At 37.4% G+C, this 22441-nt stretch overlaps 1 protein-coding gene across 1 annotated transcript; it reads right to left on the reverse strand.

The window, feature by feature from the left end:
* Positions 1–1572: 1572 nt before the first annotated feature.
* Positions 1573–22063, reverse strand: nhej1 (nonhomologous end-joining factor 1). Its single transcript, XM_084427111.1, has 8 exons — positions 21846–22063; positions 20844–21037; positions 19431–19649; positions 17567–17705; positions 17421–17479; positions 7060–7243; positions 4080–4162; positions 1573–3479 (listed from the first exon to the last, which is right to left on the reverse strand). The coding sequence occupies exons 2-8, from the start codon at positions 21009–21011 to the stop codon at positions 3393–3395; spliced, it is 939 nt and encodes a 312-aa protein (XP_084283237.1). The 5' UTR covers positions 21012–21037; positions 21846–22063; the 3' UTR covers positions 1573–3392.
* Between the last annotated feature and the right edge of the window lie 378 nt (positions 22064–22441).

A 22441-nucleotide genomic window follows, 5' to 3' on the forward strand; every position in this document is an offset into this window, starting at 1 on the left:
AGCACTCCAATGAGGCTGTCAGAAATATGGACATGGTTCATGACATGTTAGCTCATAATCGCAGTGTTTAATGATCGTAATCAATCAGAACATGTGTCCTACCTCTCAGCATGAGAAAGATCACTGTGGCAATTATTAATTATGAATCGACTTGCTTTCAATTAGTTCCTGATGTTTAAAAGACATTTACCTGATGTCCCACTAATGCTAAATCCATATTTATAGACACATTTTTAATGAAGAAGAAACTGATCAACCAATAGTGACCAACAATGTGTTGTAGAATGCTAGATAAAACATGTTTTAATAATAATAATAATAAACTTCTCACACAGCCAGAACATCATCAGAAAATAGACAAGTCTCCATGAGAAGTGCAGTGATTGGTGGTCAATTTTAGTTTTACTGACAGACACTGGAGACAAGACATGGTGAGCCGTCCTTCCCAGGAACTCTAATGTCTTTAAAATAACACTAATGGCTTCTCCACTGAAGACGAATCACCAGTTAAATGCCAGAACTATTACCAAATGATACTGGTAGGAAAATTATGACAGTGCTGTGTCTCCTTCAGTGGCGTAGACATCTTTTTCTGGTCCGCTGTGACCACACTGTTGACAGCTTGAAGATGTTACTGGTATTGCTGAATACATTTTAATTAGAGAGTGTTTTGGCCAGGCATCAGAAAATAATCTGTGGACAGCAAAAAATACACCAAAAAGTATCTTGTGTCAGTCTACAACTAGATTTAAAGCATTTTGTACTTCATATTTAATTAAGCAGGTCTTAAAGTAGTCTTGCAGAGTCAGACTGTACTATTGGCATGATGTCTGGTCCACTTCACAGATTATTCTGACAAGGATGAGGCATCTGGCTAACAAGTAACCACAACAGGCTTTACATGTCATGTTTAGGGATGGATAAATGAACAACACTAAGATAATAGAACGGCGTGAAACAAAGTGGTATCTTATTCAAACAAAGGCACAGACAAAACCAAAGAAAATAGAGGAAAATGTGTGTTGGGTTTGTGGTCAGAATTTCTAGAGGATTTTAGGGAACATGACCCGGAAAATGAAGCAGAACATACAGTACATTTGTGCTTAAGGATTTCCCATTTACTTCCTAGTAAGGACCTCAAACTAAACTCTGAACATCTAATCCCACAAACCTTACAAACTTTGTCAAATCCAGTGAATTTCTTGTCTTGTCTTCTTTCTTAGAAGCACTAGTTGTAGCAGTCAGTACCCTGTAAAACACAATGGCTACGTTCACATGCAACCAAATAAACCATTAGTAATCGTATTGACGGCTCAATCGGTCTGAAATGCCTTCAAGTAAACGCCTTAATCGATCGGGTTGAGCTCGATCCGAACGAAATTTCGATCGGATTGAAAGGGGTGGTTTATTCCTCTTCTAATCCGATCGAGAGGACATGTAAAAACTTGAAAACAGAAACTGAAAGGACTGCGCATGTGCAATGACGTAGAAATAGCGTAATGATGCATGACGTGCGGAACGAGCTGTTCTTCCTGTTGAATAAAGTGTCATATAAATGAGTGTCCCGTCATTCTAAAATTCTCAGGGGGGTAATCCAGCATCCAGAAAGCGTACCACCCCCGAGGGCCGCCATTGGCTAGCAAGCCATCACCTGCTGTTAGCATCCCATTGACTCCCATTCATTTTGCGAATAACTTTACATCTGAGGCGTTTAAAGACTCTATTTGTCCATTGTTTATTTCGAAAGAAACACGACACTGTATAAAAGGCTCCATTACCTTGTATCTTACGTTATGGCCCCGTAGAAGCAGTTTTTGTAAAGTAGGCTAACGATTGCGTCATAACCACGCGGCTCTCTGGAAATTACCGTACAGACAGGAAGAGAAGGTCGCAGTCAATCGGGGGGACGTGGAGGCATAAAGTCAAGTGAGAAGCCCATAGAGTCATAAAGTTGCTCCTGCTCCTAGCTCATGGACAGCTCCTACTCACGCTCTCTGTTTCTGCAAGTTTCGGAAGGGAATGATTCATATTTCTATTGGCACAGCTACTAGAAGACTTACAACTGTCAGACAGGTTGCTCACGTCACATCTACGTCGTCAAGCTCAGTTTGAGTCTGCGCAGTACGCTCAGCCATCAGGAAGTGAGTGCTTCCAATTTGCTTCACTTTTCTCCGTTGAAATCTATGGGGTCGCTGTGTCCATTTCTTTTACTGTCTATGAGAATTCTCCTTTCACTCAGAGTCTGTGAAGTGGAGCAGGTCAACGTCCCACCAACCCTTGTTTCGGATTCTCATCCGCAGACGACTGGTTTTGGGCGCGGGGAGGGACATTTTTACTGCGTGATAAATATAAGCAGTACGGCACAATGGTTCATAATGCTCATTGTCTCCAAATTATGACCAGAAATGGATAAATATTAACTCTGCTGTTTAAAACAAATAAAGAACCAATGTAGGAGAATGGTTATTGTGCGCAAACAGCGGGAAACTGTATATTTATGTAGCGTGTGTCCGATTTGAAGCTTGTGTGACATAAACGCACACATCAACCCGATCACGTTTAGCGTTCATGTAAACTACATTCAGATTCATCAATCTGAATGATTTCAGTCCGATTGAAACAAAAGTTGTACATGTAAACGTAGCCAATGTTGTTCCCCCCCAACAGACTGATAAAAACCTGTGTATCTTGACTTTCTACTGCATTAAAGTAGCCACTCATATTTGAACTCGCAATTCGCAAAACACATCTTACGCATTACAGTACATATTTAATCTGCTGCTGACATCAACCCTAGTCTCACGTAGCCAGACCTTAAGACTTACGGCAGAAGGTCTGGACTCCATAGCAGCTTTCATTGGCCAAGGCCCGCCCAAAAGGCTGCCTGACTAACATGTAAAGCAACCAATCACAGTTCGTTTTGTTCAGCATCACGTTTAGGGGCGTGAAAATGTAAAGTCGAGGTCCCTACAATAACTGAACGGCGTGACAAAAACAAACTGGGAAAACTCTTGGACGTCTTTTAAAGACTCTATGCCGTGAACTTCAATACTTTTGAAAATCCAGCATTTAAGTGAACCTGATAAGCGCTCAGTGTCACAGTAGTAAACACAATGACTTTCTTCTTCCATTTTGTGGAAGTGACATCTGAGGCTGAGAGTGTATGAACCCTATACCAATTGACCTAGAGACATTGTATTAAGGAAAGCAATATTTTATTCAGTACTTTTAACGCACAAAAACTTTAAGATGGGCATACAGAATAAAAACCACCATTAAAATGTCCAAAATCAATTACAAATCCAACCTAAGAAGAATAAAAATGTTTATAAAAGAATTCAGAAAATAAAAGTGTCCATATGTGGTGCCATTTGATTCAGAGGCATGAATTGTCACCGAAAAAGCCCAACTGCTTTCTTCTTCTTCATCCGTGAGGTGGAACGTTCCTCAGCACCAGCAGCAGCAGTTGAGGGAACAGTCTGAAGGAATCATTCAGAATTGGTTTTAGTTCCCTTGAAGGAATATTCAGGGAAACCGCTTATAATTTCAACTTTAATCTCTAGCATCCTGTTAATTACCGCAGGAAATGATTTTGACTTGTAGCTCAATTCGTGAATCCAAAAAAATCATTGACAGTTGGCAGTTAAATGCAAGTCTAGGGGGAAAGCATGCAATGGCTGCCCCATAGACATCCATTGTAGGTGCATTTTTGTACATAAATTCTGTTTGAGCTTAATTTATATTTAACCCAGAATTTTACTTTAATCATATCAAGGGGAGTAACATTTTGAAGCCTGTTCAGAAGAACACAGGCCTTTTTTGTTGAACTTCCAGAGCCTCTAATAACAAACATAGTGGTCAAACTTTACCAGCCTAAGGCTCAGCAATGTTGGGTTCACTGTACAATGAGGAGCTGAACAAGTCAGCTGAAGGAGCCACTAACATGTTCTCTAAAGCACAGGATTCATGGCACCACGGTTCTCCGAAAGAATGAATCGAATATTTATTTTGTTAAATTTTGACAAGAATAAGTATAACGATAGAAACAACTAGCACGTGGCAGAAGGAAAAGACCAAACCTGTTTACTATCTGCCACCAGAGGTCTTCCTGATGATCCTTTGACATTATTCTGTTCTTGAGAAGCCAGTGAAGACGCCACACCTGCACAACACAGCAAACAAGACAAACACCACTGTCATCATTTATTCGTGTTGTTCCAAACCAATATAACCTTTCATCTGTGGAACACAAAAGGAGACAAAAAGGCTCCAAAATTAAAAAAAAAAAGTGTTCCATACAAATTCTGAAGCCATACAACAGCTTTGTGTGAGCAACTGTAATTTAACAATGCTATGTGTAGAATTAAGAAACCCTTGTTATTAGCGACACCGGTGGCCATTAAGTGAACTGCAGTGCAGACAGCAACATATTGCTTCTGCTCATACATGTAACACACAAGAGACTGAACGCGATTCAATACCCCGTTATACTCACGAACAGAGTTCTTTTTCGTTTTTGCTTAGAACTTAGTAAAAAAAAAAAAAGTTGGAAACCTTTACCTTTGCAGCGATATACTGTTACGAACATCCCGACGCTGTCCACGCTGATGAGAGCGACGGTTGGATGAATGTGTAAATATGTGCTGCGCACTTTCCTCAATAACCGAATGAACACACGACAAAAGTGACAGCGGTGAGAAAACAGGAGTTAAGAAAGCATCTGCTCATAGCGATGTGGATGTTTACACCAGCTCTGCAATTCACCGGCATCATGTCGACAGATGAGGCAATTAAAATTACACAGTTATAATTTGATTATAAAGTATATTTGAGACTATAGACTACATAGATCTGGTTATGTGAGACTATAGTTTGATTGAATCCCTTTACTTTGCATGACACATACATTACAATTATCCTGAATATTGTATAAGCATTTTGTGTGTCATAGAACGGACGAAAAAGGCTCTTAGGAGCGTGAATAACCATCACATCCTTTGCCTTTTCCCAGTGAATCTGGCCCGAGTCCTTCACATAAAAATCAGTCTACAGGCTCTCATAGACAACCCAGGGTTGTATTCATAAGTATATTATATTGTGGACTACTATTTTGAAAAAGGAAGTCTGAATGATGTTATGTGTGTGGAGAATGGAAGTGAATGAGTAAACAAGATGGATGAAGTTTGCTAGTCCTGTCTCGTGTGCTTTATTGCTTATTAACTCCTGACAGATACCACACCAAGGAAGTCGGGGAAGGTCTCGTTTTTTTTAAGCTGTTGAACATTGGCAATGCAAAAAACGATTAATACATGAAAATTCGTTAGCCCCTTTAAGCATCAGTTAAACACCAAAAATAACGCCTGCCACAGCAACTGTCAAATCTCATTAAAGGGATAGATCACCCACAAAACCAAAGTTCATCACACATAAACACACAGAGTGTGCGCATCATTGGCATGTTTGAGCTTCTGTGCTTGCCATGTGTGATGTGCTCCATGTATGCAAGTCGATCATTGTTTAGATGTAAATAAAAATGAAATAAATCTGTTCATCATAAACCAATCATATCTCTAGTGAGGAGATATGACAAGCTAGCCTGACGTCGTCATACTCAATTCTAGTCAGAATGTGAGTCTGATACTTCTCCATTGAGCTTTGATTATGGGGCGTGTTTCAACCGAACCAGGAAAAAAAATTCCTCTGCACTCAATTGGATAGACCTACAACCAATCAGAGCAACGGAGTAAGTGACGTATGTTTTTCATTCATGTTTCCGATCGCGGTTCTCTGTTCCTCTTTTAAAATTAATGCGCTGTCGATATCTTCTATAACAGACGCGATGGCGGAATCTACACATGATGTTTTATAAACAAATTTCAGGAGGAGCACATTCAAATAATCAATCCAATCAACCGTCTATCAGCATGAGAGGAAAGCATATATTTATTCACTCGGTCAACTCACCTAACATGACAGTTTTCAGCATCCCTGCACTCACTCTTGGCTTGTTCTTCCACAGCCAGGAATACGGGGGGAGTAGCCTACTTTGGGTTCGGGCCGAATACCGAGCCCGAAGCCTCTCCTCAGACAGCACGCCAAATATGCATTTATTCTATCTGACTTATTTGTAAGCGTGAACTCGTGAAATCTCAATTCTTCAGCGGCAGTCATTTGAATTCAACCCAAGCGCTCGTTGATGACGTGGATGATGACGTTACCGGTGCTTATCTGTCCATCATCGTATAAAGCCCGCCCTGACAATTTGATTGGTCCGAACAATTTTTGTTCGGGCATAATAGCTCCTCAACGGAGCGAGTCCAGACCGAACTTCCCGACCAAAAAATATTGTGGGCGGGGTTCGGGCTGGCACCCAGGCTAATGACAAGCAGTAACCTGTGGGGAAATATGGCTTGGTTTTACGATTCCTTAATGACCTTTTTGTATCTTCTAAGTTTTGGTTACCTGGACTTTCAATGGAGAGACAGAAACAGCTCAGGTGTCATTAAAAACATATTAATTTGTGTTTCAAAGATTAACCAGTCACTGTGATTTTGCCAGGTAAGACATGTTCCTGGGTCAACATATTTTGTTGACCCTGGAACAACATTCCTGTCTGAAAATGTAGTCCTAACCCTATCCCTACCCCTAAACCTAACACTACCCATAACTCAGCCCGAAAATCAGAGGGGAATGATAGGTGAATAACACTGATGTAGAAGCACCTAACCCTGGTTTTAAGAATAAACTTACATATGTCTATTCAAATGTGGAACCTTTAGATGCATCACACCAAATTTGCCTCCATAATGTTTGGTCACTAGACACAGCAACAGCCAATGATATTTGATACGACTAATGTTAAACTTCACCTTACATGTCAACAGGTGCCAATTCTCTGTGGGTAATGTTGAAGCGTAACAACTGCCATTCCACACTCCTTTTAAGGAAAAGCGCAGCCAGGACATTCTGCAATTCATTTCCATTTGTGTTCCACAGAAGAGACAGACATTTGGGTTTGGAATGATTCTTTTTGTGTCTGAATGCTCAGTGTCTGCGAACCTGTGATTTGCAGGTGATCAGGTGCGTGATGTTCAGAGACGTGGTTGTCTTCTGCTGCAGGGCTGCTGTGAGGAGAGCGTTTCCGTTTCCGACCCGTTTCCCCCGAGCTCACGGCCATGTACAGGGCCTGCATCTCAGAGTCAAAGCCCAAACTGTCCAGCGTCACACCAATCTGTGGAACAATCTAAGAGACAAAAAAAAGAGAAAGAATGACCAAACCATAAAGAAAGAGAAGACATTCAATTTCAATTACTTATTAGTCTCCATAGAGTTTTTCTTTTTCTTTCATGTTTTCCTTTATTACCTGATTTTGAGCCAAAATAAAGCAACACACACACACACACGCACACACGCGCACACACGCACGCACTCTCTATAGGGAAACAAATAAAGGCAGGTGAAGTCTTAAATGGGCATCATGTATTAAACCCAGAGAAGAGCTTCATTTTATAGTCGTCTATAAATCTGTCCTCACTCTCATTCAGTCAAACCCCTCCTCCTAAAAATAAAACACTTTTTTTAATGGAAAATTACTTTTGAAAAGGGGATATATAGATATTTGTGTATATATGGATATGAAATTGTAGTGTGTGTAACAGACTTCTTCTAAAAACAACAAAACTGTTTCTTATTTTAATGTGTCATTTATTCCTGTGATGCAAAGCTGAATTTTCAGTCTTCAGTGTCACATGATCCTTCAGAAATCATTCTAATATGCTGATTTTGTCAATTATTTTATCAATTATTATTGGTTCTCAATTACTTACAATAGTTCTTATTGTTATCAATGTAGAAAACTGTGTTTTGTGATACTAAATACTTTTGTGGAAACTGTAATACATGTTTCAGGATTCTTTGATGAATGGAAAGTTCAATGCATCTATTTGAAATAGTCCAGACATTTACAATGTTACAAAAGATTTCTATCACTTGTTGACAAAGGTATTCATTTCAAATCTTGTCACATATCTATATTTTACAATAATTTACAAAATGCACAAAAAAAAAAATGATACCAAAAGAAATGAATAGTAATCATTAAATATATATATATATAATTTGAAACATAAGATGAAGCCAGTCATATCATTTGCCTGAAATGTAAATGTAAATGTGGCCACCATGTTGAGATCACATGAATAGTCAAACACTACTTTATCTCAGCAAAGAATTTAAATTATATTTTGCCTGAGGAAAATTAAGCATTTTCTTTTTAAAAATACCTTAAAAGTATGCATTATGATCATGAGAATTTGGGAGTGAACTGTTCTTAATTGTCATGATATGTCAAATATGCAAATGAAAAAAAAAGAAATGTTTAACAGGGTAATGGTAAAGATGACTGCATTCACACATTCCCCAAACACAGAGGACAAATTCTCAAAATTAGCTCGCCAAATATTGACCTGGTGAGATTGGTGACCACTAGATGAATGAAGGGCCCCTAAATATACGTGTAGACGTTTGGGGTTTACATTGATTTATTTTTATTATTTGTTTGTTGAAATATCATAAAAATAAATGAATGCTTTGAGTTCCTCTTTGGGGACAGAGAGGGCAATGTGAGGAGAGAAGCCACAGTTCATGAGTGTGCACTTCCTGCCTCCCCTTAAATCGTTTCTCCTCTCCTGATCTTTTCATTTTTTCTTCTTCTTGTCATATCAATTGATCAATTAAGTTTTTTGTTTCAGAAAAAGCATAGGTAAAACTGACATATGAAAGCTACACAATCACGCCGATACCAGGCCAGATAATTTCCACAAACTCCATCATCTGTGTGCGTCAAAGCAGGGAAGTGTCAGGAAAAAGCGGTTCATGTGTTAGTGCATCATGTTGATACACCTATTCATAGCTGGTAAACAACATTGGCTAGTTTGTGGAAGAACTCTAAACCAATAGATTCTAATGGAAGATTTCAGAGAGTGTCCCAATTCTTGTTTTGTGTTCAGCACTTTGCTGGTGAAGGGCAAGTATATACTTGATAGTCATTCAGTCAAACCCCTCCTCCTAAAAATATATATTACCTCTTTCTCTCAGTTCACCCTCTGTCTCACACTCCTAAATTTTCTTCATGAGTGGTGCATACTAAGAGAAAAACATCACAGTATTATCATAGTTAGATTAGAGATTTGAACAAACTATAGAACAAAATTAATCACCGGCATTGGCTGGTTTTTAGTGGTTTGTGGAAGAACTCTAAACCAACAGATTCTAATGGAAGATTTGAGAGTGTCCCAATTCTTGTTTTGTGTTCAGCACTTTGCTAGTGAAGGGCAAGTAGTATGTAGTAAGATATTGAGACATACTACTACTTTATAACATTGCGACTTAACCTTAAATCTCACAATTACTTAACCTTTAGGTTCATACATTTAATCAATTCTGTAGGGGTTTCAGCCTTGCATACTTCCATACTTATTTCATGTCTGAACATAAAGAAAAAATATGATCTCACACTATCTATTCTGTTACTATTTTTACAATCTCATATATGTGCGTTTGGTTGGTACACCCTATTCAAAGACAGATCAGTGCCATTTTATTTAGAATTTGACATCAGCAGCATAATTCTTATTAGCTGTTATGAGAGAGCCTTACAAAAACACCACAAAAGATTGTAAGATTATTGTTCTCAACTAACATTATTGTTAATAACAAGCACATACACTACTGTTCAAAAGTTTGAGGTTGGTAAAATGTTCTTATGTTCACTATATTTGATCAAAAATACAATAAAAACAGTAATATTTTGAAATATTATTACAATTTAAAATAACTGCTTTCTATTTGAAAATACTTCCTGGGATGGCAAAGCAGAATTTGCAACATTTTTTTTTTTTACAAAGTAGTAGGGGCGGGCAATATACCGGTAGACACGATTAACCAGTTGAAATTTGTCAACCGGTAGAGATTATCGTCTCTTTCGCAGTTATGCTCACATGACGTTGCTGTGCTGCGTGGTCACGAAAGCTTATCGTTAGCCTTGCGGTTTAAAAGTAAGCGATTTTAAACCGTTGAAACGCAATAAGCAGCGAAATAGAGCTCATTTCGCTATATGCGAGATGGTTTCCGAGCGCTGTCTGAGAGATGCGCACACATGAAGCCGCTGCTCATACAGCGCGTGAGTACTGAACGGGGTTCTTTTTGCTGCCTAATTGGGCTTTAACGTTTAAATGCACATACTTGCGTGTCAAAATGCCTGTCTTTGCAAGCATCCTCATAAACACAGTCATGTCTTAAAGCCCCCCTGTGGTGAAAATCAAGCTTTTATGTTTGGATTATCTCTGAGCTGCCGTGAGTGAGTGGAGGCAGGGCTAATTTGCATTTTCATAGAACCGCGTATACTAAATTAGGCAGGGGTGTAGAGTTACATTCAAGCTATTTTAAGGCATGAAGATTTTTTTTTCCAAGGAAAAAACTTTTAAATATGTCATTTTGGTGATCAAGGATGAGTTTTAAGGGATACAATTATTGAGTACAGGGGGACTTAAGTGAATGTAAACAGTTGAGAAAGAAAACACATGTGTAACACTATATTGGATCTGTGCAGTGATCTCAGGCTTAAAGTGACAGTGCGCCTAGTAAGCCTGCTGTCATCTGTGTCATTAATGTTAACCAAACAACAAAAAAGAGAAAATCTCTCGATGCTTTTGACTGAATCCCTTTTGTCTCGTTAATTACTTTAGACAATTTATGTAGGCTAGTATTTTTTTTTTATTTCTAAGGCTAGTATTTTTTATTTCTATTGAAGTTTGTTGTCCTATTGCTTGTAATTAGTTTATTTATTTTTATCACTGACAGTTTACTTGTCTTCAGTAAGCATGAGTTTTTTTTTTTTTTTTTCATTGGTATAAAAAAATTATGATATTTAAAAAAAAAAACCAGACCTATCCTTGACAGGGTTTAATTTAGATATATATATAACTGAACAAAAAATAATTGCCAGCCCAAAACCTGTAACAGTAAATTGAAGAAGAAACTGAGCACGTTTTCCTTTATTACCTGATTTTGAGCCAAAATAAAGCAACACACACACACACGCACACACAAACACGCACTCTCTATAGGGAAACAAATAAAGGCAGGTGAAGTCTTAAACGGGCATCATGTATTAAACCCAGAGAAGAGCTTCATTTTATAGTCGTCTATAAATCTGTCCTCACTCTCATTCAGTCAAACCCCTCCTCCTAAAAATATCTATTACCTCTTTCTCTCAGTTCACCCTCTGTCTCACACTCCCTAGTTTTCTTTATTAGTGGTGTGTACTAAGACACACATCACATTATTATCACTATTTACAAATAATGTGGCTTGTTGAGGAGAGGTGTGTTTACTTTTCTACATGACTGGACAATTTTCACAGCATGGGCAGACAATAAAACAGGTAAAAACTCCCACAGATGTAAAATATATGAGGGTCTGAGCCATATTTTTTTTTAAATCTTGGGCGAGTAAGCAACCGCCCAGAACACCCTAGCAACTGCTTAGCAACACACCAACCAAATACCACATAGCTTGATAACCATTGGTTAGGGTTAGGCTATCATGATAACAACTTTTCCATGAAAAGGCACCTCTACACTTCCTCCAGAAGTTGTTATCTCTTTTTGCTGTGCATTTTTACATTTTCTATGACGTTTCCATCGATTACATTTACGAGAGGGCCTCGTGTTTGACGGGATGTTACTCTTGTTCTGGCTGGCAGGGCAGCTCTTCTCAGGGGTTCAAAGTAAGCAGAGTAAACCACAGCCCAGCTACAGCTAACTAATTACAGATCAGAGCTCACCCTGTGGAAAACTGGAGCAGAGCTATACGGAGGGAGAAGGAATAACAGAACCAGAGACATCTGACCTCTTCAAGCGGTCCCAAATGGGTTTCATGGCTATCAGATTGGGGCGATTATAAAGGCCAGGAGCCAAAAGCTTCAGTTACAGGGAGATGTCTTGAGCTTCAGCTGGAATTAAGGCATGGACACCTGACAGATCCTAGTGTCTAACAATAAAACACACACTCACACCAGAGTGTGGGAGTAATGGGGTACACGTTTCCCCCAACTTTACCAAAATAAAAACTCCACCCAAATCCTGCTAAATTCATACTAGAGTCTTAAAAATAAAGGTTATTTATTGGCATTCATGGTTCAGTAAAGAACCTTTAAAGAGATCGTTCACCCAAAAATGAACATGTTGTCATCATTTGCTCACCCACATGAACACAAAAGAAGATATTTTAAAGAATGTTGGTAACCAGACAGTTTCACTGAAATCAGTGGCTACCGTCAACTGTCTGATTACCTTTTTAATTTATAATTTTCTGTTTTATTCATGTGTTCATATACATTTTAAAATAATAAATTTTCAGCATCATTACTCCAGTCTTCAATGTCACATGATCCTTGATAAATCATTCTAATATGCTGATTTGGTGCTCTTACTACTATTATCAATGTTGAAAACAGTTGTCCCGCTTGGCACAAAAAATGGCACATTCTTTTCAAGATTCTTTGAGCTCAAAAGAACAGCACTTATTATAAATGTCTGTACTGTCACGTTTGATCAATTTAATGTATACTTGCAGAATATAAGTACTGATTTATTTAAAAACAAATCTTGCTGACACCAAACTTTTGAATGGTGGTGTACATAGATAGAGCGATACTACACACCTCTCATGTTTACATTCTGATAAGAATTAACATCATTTATGATTTGCTAAAAGTAATCTAAAGAAACCTGCATACTATGACACATGGAGTATCTTGTAAATACAATGGGAAACTTATTTTTGAACATTTCGAAATCACAGAAGGCTTAAATTCCTCGTTCTTGTGTTATTTAACCTGCAGTCCCACTCAGAATAGATGGATGATGCTTTGCATGTAGCAAGATGGAACATCCAGAGGAGAACAAAATACAATCCCGAATACTGATCTCAGAAAAAGAGGATACAGAAATCAACCCTAAACCTAGTATTAAACACTAGTGCATAAATCTTCCCATACCAACAGTGCTGATGATATCAAATTGTTGTTCATCACCTAAAGGTGATGATACACAGAGCAACTTTTTGAGCAATGTTGCTGGGCAATGTTGCCGTCAACGGGCAACCAGATGAGACACAGGGCCCACGACCGATCTAAATTATCCAGATAGAAATGTATTGCCCATTTTCAATGCAACAATTGCTCAGAAAGTTGCCCTGTGTATCATCACCTTTAGTGATCAGACTTTATAAGTTTACTTGACAGATGATAGAAGCAATCGTCAAAAAATCATAAGAATAAGAATAGGAAATGTTTCTTGAGCCAATCATCACATCAGAATGATTTCTGAAGAATCATGTGACACTGAAGACTGGAGAAATGGTGCGGAAAATATTAAAAGAGAAAACAGTTATTTTAAATAGAAATCATATTTCACAATGTTACTGTTTTTACTGTATTTTTGATCAAATAAATGCAGCCTTGGTGAGCATGTCTCAGACACAGGATGGTTTGAGGTGTTTTGCTGGTCTTTAGGTTCAGTAAGCTGGATGAGTCGGTGTGGCATTGGGAAGGGTCACTCCATCAGTGCCAAACCAAAACTGGTTTCTCAACTCACCCGGTCAAATTTTCTTTTTTTATGCTTCAACCCTAAAAAACCAACAGTTGGCGTCACTGAAACACATTAAAACAGAAATGTATTCAACCCGAAAAGACCTGCAAAGAGGACAGCACATTCACTAATACGGACCCTAAAACAAGTCTTTGTGTTAATCAAGCCAAGTACACACGCCTACTGAAAACACAAAGTAAACGTTCACACTCTTCTCTCCCCTCAAGAACCTGAGCATGCGTCACCGGTCTGGGGTAGACATCCGCAGTCTTTCAAACTCAACTTCACAAACTCATGGGATCATGTCGTCGCTTAAGTTTCGACCGCCAAAATACAGCATTTCAAATAGGCCTATCCATCCATCCATCCATCAAACACACACTCTCAACCTGGCTTCTGCCGATCAGGAATCTCAAGAACGGACTCCATTTTTCCAGAGACTCGCTATGTTTGTTTGGCATTTCAGTGAGACATTTTTCCAAACACGCCTTCATTTTAATTCTGACTTGGGTCTTAAATGATTCTTCAGTGTGGAGTGGAATTTCCCATTGTATTGCGAGACAGCAGCAGTCAAATGACTTTGATATGTCCAAAAAAATCTAATAACGTGCAAGCTCACATTTCAATAGACACAACAAGTATTTCTGCTATAGAAAATAATGGCTTCCATGTGCAGAATTTGTATGCAGTGTAAATTATGACATAATAAACACTAGTGTGATAATCTACCTTTCAAAAGTCTAGGATCGCCAAGACTTTTAAAAGTCTTTTACTCACCAAGACTGCATTTATTTAATCAAAATACAGTAAAAACAGAAATATTGTGAAATATTATTACATTATTACAGTTTTCTAACTTAAAATATATTATAAAATGTAATTTATTCATGTGAGGTCAAAAATAAATTTTCCAGCATCCATTACTCCAGTCTTCAGTGTCACATGATCCTTCAGAAATCAAGAAATATTATCATCAATGTTAAAAAAAAAGGTTTTGCTGCTTAATATTTGTGTGGAAACCATGATACTAGAGCTGCACGATTAATCGTTAAAGATCGCAATCTCGATTCAAACACCCACATGATATTATGCCTAAATGACAACGATTCGGCTATTTGACAAGTACAATCACAGGGAACATTAAAATCTGTGTTTGTGCCGCCGCTGATCCAGAGAGAGCATGACACCTATAGGAGAAACAGCTTTTTAAGTGTTGAAAAAGTAACTTGATGCTTCAAAAAAAGATTGTATCAATTACATCGTTACACCAGTAGGTGGCAACAAGTGACTGGTAAAACATTTATTTGTCAATCATTCATTCAAGAGATTCGTTCAAAACGCAGATTCATCCAGTTTTTTTTTTAAATATAATTTATTCAAATGAATTTAACACTTTTAAATGAACTGAAGCAATTAACATTTTGTCAGAACCTCTAGTAAATTTGATTTCGTCTATTCAAGAGAATTGAGATCGTGATTCTCAAATCATCAAAAATCGTGCAGCTCTACATTATATATTTTTTTCTGAATGATTTAATTAATAGACAGTTCAAAAGAACAATATTTACTAAAATTATGAATGTCTTTACTGGAACTTTAGATCAATTTAATGTGTCCTTGCTGAAGAAAATTATGATCGATGACGATGTAAAAATGATATTATCTGATCATTTGATAATCAGCTGTGAAAGAAAGCTATGGAGCAATGGCACCAGTTTAAAGGGATAGTTCACCCAAAAATGAAAATTCTGTCATCATTTACTCACCCTCAAGTTGTTTCAAACCTGTAAGAATTTCTTTTTTCTGCTGAACACAAAAGAAGATATTTTGAAAAATGTCTGTAACCATACAGTTGATGGACCCCACTGACTTCCATAGTAGGAAAAAAAAAATACTATGGAAGTCAATGGGGTCCATCAACTGTTTGGTTACAGACATTTTTTAAAATATCTTCTTTTGTGTTCATCAGAAAAAAGAAATTCTTACAGGTTTGAAACAACTTGAGGGTGAGTTTTCATTTTTGGGTGAACTATCCCTTTAAGGAGCGACTATATCTCAGTGTTTGCTACAGTACAGTGAGTGGGTGAGTAGACTCATATCCTTTTCTCACACCACCAAGTCAAGCCACACATATCTGACTGCACATTCACCGGGCCAGTGAGAAATACCGGTAGATTCGCACATACACACGGACTGAGATCAAACACACGCCTATCAAAGGACTCGCCTCAGGCAGAAAACACGGCTGCCAGCCCTGAAATCAAAGCTCATGGCTGAATCCAATAAAAAACTCAGTGATTCAGCCACATGAACATTACTCATCAAGAGACCTAAGAAGTAGCCCATAAACACAAATATATGGCTGCAGGGTTTGGCTCCTCCCACTGTGGTCAGTGTGTTTGTAATGACCGTAAGGAAGAGTGGTCAGAAGCGTGATATACTGGCAAATTTTGCTCAGGGATGGTGGTGTGACCAAAACCCTGGTATGAGTAGTTCTATATGAAAGAAAAGGTTCTATTATAGAGCCTTAAAGGGTTCCGTCAGGCGCTTCATCTATAGAACTCTTCAGGGGTTCCATTTTATGGATTTAATTTTAATTAACTTTAGTTTAATTCATTTGAATTATTTTATGACTTAAGCAGCATGTCAACATACTTTATCACTAGAATAAAATGAAATAACCCATTAAATATGAAAGTATGCAGTCATTTAAAACATGTATGCTTATGTAGAACATTTTTGACAAAGTCAAGAACCCTAGGGTTCTATATACGGTAGAACCCCACTGAACCTTTTTTTCTAAGAGTGTATGTCTACTGTATTGCTGAATATTCAATGAAAAAAATGAATAAATATGTTCTATTTATTTTTTTTATTTTTAAATATTATGTCTATATAGTTGATTCATTTTTGGTTTTAGTTATTTTAATACAAAGTTAAACAAAAAGAAAATGTGAAATGTTGCTTTGGCAAATCGCTGAAATAAAATAAGTTAATAATTATTTATTTTATTTTATTGCAGTTAATGTTTATTTTATTTCAAGTAACAGAAATGTTTGTTTTTTTAACGGTTTTAGCTTTTTTGTTAATTATAATAACCCTGCTTTGTACAAATGGTCAGAATTTATTGCTTCCATTAAAGCACAGATCTGCTTATGGATTATTCTCAAGTCATATGAAACACTAAACTTTTAAATTCAATTTTTCATTCAAACTGTAAACTGATAATATATTTTGCAATTAAAAAAATTATTTAATTTGAAAAATAGCAACATTTTCAAAAGTGCATGGTCTCAGACTTTTGGATCCCACTGTACATCTACTATGGCATAACGGTCCATCTCCATCATATGGCCCAGTCCTAATCACACAGGAAATTCTCAAACACACACACGCACAACTATGACGGGAAAATAAATAAAACACCATCCAGTCAATAGACAGTTCAGTGTGAGGCAATGCTACATCAGAGCTGTCACTGCAAACACTCTTCGAGTTCAACAAACCACACCACAGCCTAATTATACACTTTGTTTGTATGAATGTGTGTGTGTGTGTGTGTGGTGACCCTCAGCTCTGAGTCCAACAGAGATCCACTCTCTCTTCCTGTCTAGCTCTCGCTTTTCCCTCTCCCGTAACAAACCCTAGAAGCAGCACAGTGCCCTGGTTCACTACATATACGTGTAACTGAGCAATCATGGTGTCACATGCGTGCTAGTTCTGACTGACTAAATTTAGCAGGAGACTGAATGTAAAAATGCTTCGCACCTGTGTGAAGAAGTTCTCCCTGTACTGGTGCACGTCAAACGGCTCTGTTTGTAGTCTGGCTGTGAGGGCAGAGTTTCAGATGAGCGTCAGCGAGCTAAAAACAGACACAAGAGAATATGCATCACAACCGCAAATGCGATGGTTACCTCTACTCAGGACCGCTCCGTTCTCCTGATAGTCCTGGATCTCAGCATCCTTCCGAGCCAGAAGAACTGCCAGATCCTCCACTTGCCGCTGCAGGACTCTACTCACTGCCAGCAGGGGGCGCACCAGCTGCCTGCACACCTGATACACAAGCAAGATAACACAGACAAACTATTTGGACACCTACTGTATCTATTTGATAAATTCATTTCTATGGCCTCTAAATGATCAAAACTTTGCCTTTTGTACACAATTTACTGATAGCCATCTGATTGATAAATTATACTTTTTAGCAAGTAAAAGGCCTTTTAGTGTAATTCTAAAATTGTCCACCTACAGGTTGTGGTTCATGCGTCTTTTGCTGTCTTCACTGATTTTTATAAAGTAAATGTAAGAATAATGTAAGGAACATTTATTTGGTCATCTCTCAGTCATCATTAGCCCCTTTCACACAGCGCATTGAACCCGGGAAATTGCCGGCAAATTGCCGGAACGCCTTCTGTGTGAACGCAAACACGACCCGGGTTTAAAGCCGGGATCGATGCCGGGTTGGGGACCTAGTAACATTGCCGTGTTCAGTCCCGGGACGCGCGCTGTGTGAACAAAAGCCGTAATAATGCCGTGTCGTAGTGATGACGCTGAAGCCGGGATCGTTCGCCAGCTGTGAACGGTACGAAATGCGCAATTTTATGATCGAATCAGAGAAATAAATGCACAAGCGTGGTTTCTCGAGAGAGAAATCGCAGCTCATAAGCAAACTGAAGACGCTGCTGAGACATTACAAGTCACATCGATGTCACGTGTCTTTCCGGGACATACACGGGTTGTGTGTGAACGCGCTCTCTGATTCCGGCAAATCACTGGCAGTGTGAATGAACCAAAATCAAATGAACCCGGGTCAAATCCCGGGTCACTTTATCCGTGTATTTTCCGGAATCTCTGTGTGAAAGGGGCTATTGTATTGCATTACTTTATATGTTTTGAACCCAACAATAAAAAACTACATTACTCATGCTTTACTCATAAAACAAAGCATTTACATATAATCTTAATAAGACACATTATTGGGAGTGACAACTGATATTTAAATGTATTTTATGCAAGAAGTCTGCTATACTGTAATAAAGATCTCATTGATTTACATCAGAAATTCATCTTACTTTTTGGTCATATAAATATCAGCAACTGCACCAAATTGCATATTTTGCTCAGTTTGGGGCTCTGAATAAAAATTGTGGGTTTTTTCTTGCGTATGAGCTCCATATTCTCATTATATTGTTTGATCAAATTGATACAAACTTTTATTTTCTCCAAAAAAATAAAAGTTCAATAAAATGTACCATTTAGAAAAATGTATTTAAATGTTAAATTGAACTGTAATGCAGTCTAAAGACCTGGAACTACTTCATAGCTGTGCGTTTACTGGAAAATAATTGCACACCTTAGATCATTTAATGCACAGCTGGCTGTGGATTATACAGTTTATACCATGGTAATTACCAGCATTGACAAGTTCAAGCTTTTATTGATGTCTGCAGCACAATATTTGACCGGAAGGATAAAAATGACGGTTACAGATATACGATGGACGGACACAGATATACTGTACTACGGTAAGATTACATTTATTTGAGTAAATTAATTATAGCATTTGTTTGAATTAATTATCGAGAGAGAGAGAGAGAGAGAGAGAGAGAGAGAGAGAGAGATGAGTGTGTATGTGCTTCAATGAAAGCAACGTAGAACAGTGATTGACCTGACTGGAACTACATGTGCATTAAACGGTTTTAATGCACACCCTCCAGCCAATCAGAATCAAGTATTCAGACAGACCATGGTATAATAATAGATAAGGAAGGTTCGTACCACGGCCACAGGTGTTGTGGTGCAGCGGAACTCCCAGTAGAACGGCAGCCCAGCCAGCTCACTTTTGAGTTTGACTGTTAGATTTTCACCATGCCTTTCAAGAGCAACGTGTGCAGCAGAGATCGGATCATCCTCTTGGCTGGAGAACGAAGGCCGTGCCACAGAACACAGGTGAGAGAAAAAAGCCTGTGTTGGAGCCCTTAGACGCTTATTCAGATCCTATCATACAGAGAAAAAGAAAAAAATGAGAATAAATTAGTATGAAATATTGGCAGGCTAAGAATGCAATGATATATATATATATATATATATATATATTCCATCATTATACACTACCAGCCAAAAGTTTGGAATAATAATGTTTTTGTAAGAAGTCTCTTCTGCTCACAAAGGCTTCATTAATTTGATCAAAAGTACATAACATTTAATATTACAATAAGATTATGAAATATTATAACAATTTAAAATAACTGTTTTCTATTTTATTATCTTTTAAAAATGTAATTTATTCCTGTGATGGCAAAGCTGAAATTTCAGCATCATTCTTCTAGTCTTCTTCCTATTTTTTATGTGGAAACCGTAATACACTACCATAAGTAAGATTTAGAAATATATAAACTTTTATTCAGCGAGGACATATTACATTACAGTTTCAAATAAATGCTATTTTTTTTTATTTTCTATTCATCAAAGAATCCTGAAGAAATTGTATCAGTTTCCACAAAATTATTAAGCTGCAAAAACTGTTTTCAAGACTGATAATAATAAGACATATTATTAATAATTGAGTACTAATAATAACTGGTACTAATTAAGCAGCATATCAGCATATTAGAATGATTTCTGAAGGATCATGTGACACTGAAGACTGATGTGATGATGCTGAATATTCAGCTTTACATCACAGAAATAAACTACATAATTTAAATAAATATATATTTAATGGAAAACAGTTATTTTAAAGAGCAATATTTTACAATATTACACACAAAAAGTCAAATAAATGCAGATTTTTTTTTAAACAATAAAAATATCATAACTATTCCAAACTTATAGTTTGTAGTAGTGTAACTGATGAACTTTAGACAGTTATTGAACAGAACTGAATCAACACTGAACTGATTTCAACTGAACAATGACACTTGTCTTTCTAGTTACAGTAGAATTGAAGTCTGTTTTGCATCATTGATCCATATTTACCTTTTTAACACTGTAAAGCTGCACTGTATTGTATGAAGTGCAATGTAAATAAAGATGACTTAACTTGAAAGACATTTCAGTGAGTCTTATGGGTTTTGCATCATCATAACAATTCTAAATTTTGACATAATGCTACAGTGTGATTGTCTGATGTTTTTAAGTACTGAATTAAAGGCACTTCAACTAGATACCAGCAGTGTTGAACATTCTTGCCTGTGCTCGACTCTGGATGTCGTCTGCGTTCATTTCTTCTTCCCACACAGTGTTCAGGTCACTCAGCAGAACCCGGTACTGTGTGTCACCGAACCAGGCTTTAGCCAGGAGATCAGAGCCAGCGATGTTCACTGGCACCCATGGGAGGGCAAACAGGGCTGCTTCCATTTTTCCCACAGCACACGTTATACAGTCTATTTCAGGCAAATTGAACATGTAAATTTAAAATGCCATATAAACAATATAATAGTTTTAAAGTCACCATGAAATCAAAATGGACAATTCTTGTTTATTTATGGAATATTGCAGCGTTTATTATAAATTATTTATTCATGTACATACTTTTTTTTAATTCATGTGCCCTCGTAATCTTTAATTAAAATATCTTCCCCTCCCTCTTGCAGTAACATCTTTCCTCTTCTCTGATGAAGTGTTTACTGGCTCGAGGGCGGGGCTACTTGTCACTCACGTGAGATTGACCAATAGCAAACCAGAAATATCCAATCAATTCCTGATGGATAAAATCAAGTCCCGCCCAACATGTTTTTTTTTCTTGTTCAAGAATCCGTTTAACACGAATATATCACAATAGTGAAGAAAAGGCAATTGCAACTTTCGTTTCATGTCGACTTTAACATGTTTATGCTCAGTAGCTAACCATATATTATCAGTCTAAAATAAACCCCTAAAATACACTAGTTACCATAAAAAAAAAATCATATTGATTCAGCTTTTCTTAGTAAGTTGTGGCACTTGTGTCAGAATTTATGATGAGCCTTAAGCAAATCGAGACTGCTTTAACGTGTTTAATCCAAGTATGATGGTTGAATCGGCATCATTTCGATTCTATTGCGTAATGTAACAAGTGTCACTCTTCCATTGATATGTATAAACAACTGGCAGCGGGTAAATACATTTTTTTCATATAGACAATCAGTAATATAATACATTTTAGAAAGCGTTTTACATTAATGGGTGAAGAATTGACCAGTATCAACTCACCAACAACAAGGGGGCCGTTTCGACTGACGTACGTTCCCCATGAAAACAAACAAGGATTACAACGTTCCGGGAGGAATAGTTCCGTGTCATTTCAAACGAAAAAGTAAATAAAATATTTTTGTTGCATGATCTGTCCGGCATCTTTCTTGAGATATATGTGTGTGTAAAGAAAAAATAACACCACATATTTGTATAATCTTCTCTGACTTCTCTCTTCTGATTTTTCTGTCAAAGAAAGTGGAAGTAGGTTTAGTTTCTTTCTGTGAAATGTATAAGTCAAATGTTTTCGGGGTTGGTGATTATGAGGAAGATTATAAACAAATGCTTTAATTTATGTGCATTACTTGATTGAACTTTGCCATTATAGATCTACATCATCCCTAAAATCAGAGGGAAATGATAGATAAACACTGATGTAGAAGTTGAACCACCTAACTCTGGTTGTAATTCTAATAAACGGTAAACTTGTCCCTCAAATCTGATTGGTTGATTGGAATGATCCAGAAACATGCCTGGTGAGATCAGGTTCTGTATGACCGTACATTGGACAAGCAGCTCAGAAAGTGGATCTTTGGAAATCAAACTAGCAAATCTTA

The sequence above is a fragment of the Rutilus rutilus genome (assembly GCF_951802725.1).
Source record: "Rutilus rutilus genome assembly, chromosome: 12".
In the NCBI taxonomy this organism is placed as follows: Eukaryota; Metazoa; Chordata; class Actinopteri; order Cypriniformes; family Leuciscidae; genus Rutilus; species Rutilus rutilus.